At 64.6% G+C, this 3,405-nt stretch overlaps 1 protein-coding gene across 1 annotated transcript in view; it reads right to left on the bottom strand.

Moving 5' to 3' along the window:
* The window catches only part of LOC146587685 (V-type proton ATPase subunit B, kidney isoform-like), a 20,633-nt gene that overhangs the window by 13,973 nt on the left and 3,255 nt on the right, over positions 1-3,405 (bottom strand). Inside the window, exons 3-5 of the mRNA XM_085319178.1 lie at positions 3,025-3,080; positions 503-601; positions 326-419 (exon numbers count right to left, since the gene is read on the bottom strand). Coding sequence (XP_085175304.1) covers positions 326-419; positions 503-601; positions 3,025-3,080 — 249 coding nt within the window. The remainder of the gene's footprint in view (positions 1-325; positions 420-502; positions 602-3,024; positions 3,081-3,405) is intronic.

The raw sequence follows: 3,405 nt of genomic DNA, 5'->3' as shown, positions 1-3,405 counted from the left end.
TGTTGGGTGCTGCACTGGGCATCCCTGGGTGCACACGAGGGGACCTGGCACCCAGAGAGGCTGCAGGAAGCTGCAGCCTCACCGGTGCCAGCTGGGAGCGAGCATGGGTGACACACCGAGGAGCACCCAGGTCCCCAGAGACCTCTCGATGCCACCCAAGCCACCAGCCCTTGCCTTCCCCCGGCGGTGCTGGGCTCTGGGGCTCCCGAGGAGCCCGTCCTGTGCCGCGCCAGGGAGAACAGGGAGGAAACTGGGCGGCAAAGCAAAAAGAGAGCGTGCTGGCGCAGTCTGTGCACCGAGATGCTCCGTCCTCAGCCGGCCTTACCGAGCATGTCTTCGGACACGGGCGTCCGGAGGATGTCCCCGGTAAACTCGCAGCAGGTCTGCTTGGCATCGATCCCAGACGTCCCCTCGAACACCTGCGGGGACCCAGGGCTACCGAGGGCGCGGCGGCGGGCAGCAGCGAGGCGCCGTGCGCCGGCGGCGTGCCCGCGCCGCTCACCTGCACGATGGCTTTGGAGCCCAGCACCTCCAGGACCTGGCCGCTGCGCCTGGTGCCGTTGGGCAGCGTGAAGTTCACGATCTCGGCGTACTGGGCGAACTGGAGGGGCRAGCGGAGGGGGTGCCAGCAGCCCCCGGCGCTGCCGCCGCTTCCCTCCCGCGATGGGGCCCCCAGCCCCCCCCCGGCACCGGCTCTCACCGCCGAAGCTGGCGGCAGCGCCGGTGGGATTGCCCTCGGCACTTGCGCCGCTGTCTCGGCCCAGGGACGGCACCGAGCGGGAGAYGGGGAGGTAGATCCTGCCACGCGCCCTCCGGCAGCGTTAGGAGGAGGAGGAGGAGATGGGTGCGAAGGCCTGGATGCCCCCCTGCCCCATGCACACGCCGGGCTGGAGCTCTGCACGTCTCCAGGTGCAGCATCCTGCTCCGGCGCAACACCCTGCTCCGGCGCAACACCCTGCTCCGGCACAGCACCCTGCTCCGGTGCAAGATCCTGCTCCAGCACAGCACCCTGCTCCAGTGCAACACCCTGCTCCGGTGCAGCACCCTGCTCCACCATGTCACCCTGCTCCGGTGCAACACCCTGCTCCGGTGCAACACCCTGCTCCAGCACAGCACCCTGCTCCAGCACAGCACCCTGCTCTGGTGCAACACCCTGCTCCAGTGCTCCGGCTCCCCCGCCAACAGTCGCCTGCTTTGCCCCTCAGATCCCCGCTCCCGCTCAGCCCCCGGCGCTGTGAAMTTTGCGCTTCAGCTCCTCACCAAAGGTCCTGGCGCAAAGGGCAGCAGAAGCGCCCGCCAGGACGGAGCGCCGTGATCGTCCCCACGCGCGGGAGCAGCGAGAGAGGGGCTCAGGGCCGGGACGCGGGAGGGCGACAGCGCCCGGGCCGCGCGCTCCTGCCGCGCATCGGCATCGCCCTCGSCCGGGCAGCGCCGGCGGCCGCGGAGGCCGTCTCCACTAGAGGCCACTTGCCAAAGCGCCCACAGCGTTTTCCGCTTTTCCCGGCCGACACCGGTGCCGGAGGGAAATTTCCCCCCGGGCTCCGTGCAAGCGCAGACGCGCGGATTTGGGGCGGCCGTCGCTCGCCGTGCCTGGGCGCGCACCCCGCTCAGAGGGGGCGTCCCGGGGCCGCGGGGGGCCCGAGCAGCCCTGGGTGCCGCGGGTTAACGCGCTTCCCCGCCCGGGGCGCTGCGCGTGGGGCCGGTGCAGCGGAGGCGGAGGGTCACCCGGGTGCACCGGTGCCGGGCACGCACACCGCCAGGCACACGTGAGTCTGCACGCACGTGTGCACCAGCATGTGCGTGTATGTATGTATGTGCACACGCACGCATGTGCATGTACTTATGCACACACAGAGGTATGTGCATGCACATACGCGCACATACACATGGATGCCCCAAAAGCACACACACATGTGTATGCATGTATGCATGCACACACAGGCGTGTGCATGCACGCACACAGGCATATGCATGCATGTACGCACACACACATGCACATATCCACATGTGCATGAGTTTATGTACACACACATGCCTGCACAAATGCACACGCCTGCACATATGCATACACACATGCAAGTGCATGCACATATGCACACACATACACACATGTATGCACACATGCRTAGATATGTGCATGAATGTATGTGTACACACACATGCACACATGCATGTGCAGCCAGGTATGTGCACATAAAAGTATGTACATATGCGCACACACAGCTGCATGTGTATATATGCACACACCCATGCATATGCATGCACATATGTACAGACAGGCATGTGCATGCACATTTACACAATTGCATGCACACACACATGCCATGCATGCACATACACACACATACGCATGCATGCATAAACACACACATGCATGTATGCATGCAAGCACACGCACCTGCATGAGCCTGTAAATATGCACATACATGCACATATGCACACATACAGGCATATGCATGCACATATATACACACATGCATGCACATAGGCACACAGCCATGTGCATGCATATATGTGTGCACATACGTGCATGCACATATGTATATGTGCATGCACACAAACACGTGCTTGCATACATGCTCTCTCATGCACACATACATGCATGCACGCACACCTGCGTGCGCACGCATACACACAGAGGCATGTGCCTGCATGTGTGCTCACACAGGTATGTGCATGCACATAGCTGCGCGTATACGTGTAGACACATGCATGTGCATGCACATACGCACACACAGAGGCATGTGCACGCACGTATGCACACCCAAATGCGCATGCACATACGTGCACGTACACTGGCACGTGCATGCACATACGCGCACACAGAGGCACGTGCAGGCACGTATGCACACACACCGCTGCACGGCCACGCGTGCCCTCACACCCACCGCTGCCGTTTGSAAGAGGCTCTGCTGCAGCCTCTGTCCGGAGGAGGGAGCTCGGCGCCGGCCCAGGCGCCCCGAGAGGAGGGGACAGAGCCCGGGGGACGGGGCACGAGGGCCGCGCTCCCCCTCGCTCGCCTACCTTGACGTTGTCCAGCACCACGAGGGGCCCGTTGACGCCGCACACGGTCCGGTAGGCTGCGGGGAGAAGGACACGGCGTCAGYGGGGCCAGGCAGCGGGCCCCGAGCGCCCGGCGGGGAGCCGGGAAATCCTCCCGCGGCGCCCCGGCCCCCAGGCAGCCGCTTCCAGGCACCTTGCGCGTCCTGCGCCGAGAAAACCGCCCCGGAGAATCCCGAGGGACCGGTGCTCAGCAGCGATGCGCCCGCTCCGAGGCGCCCGCGCGGCCCTCGGGGACGAGCCGCAGGCAGGGAAGCCGCCGGCGGAGCTGAACGCCGGGAAAAGCAACGGGAACGAAGGGGTTTATAGGGCCACACTGGCGGGGGGCCGGGGGTTGCAAGGCTC

Source organism: Rhea americana, unplaced genomic scaffold (genome assembly GCF_003343005.1).
Source record: "Rhea americana isolate MKP2758 unplaced genomic scaffold, rheAme1 scaffold_573, whole genome shotgun sequence".
NCBI lineage: Eukaryota > Metazoa > Chordata > Aves > Rheiformes > Rheidae > Rhea > Rhea americana.
This window is presented reverse-complemented; position numbering and strand designations above follow the sequence as displayed.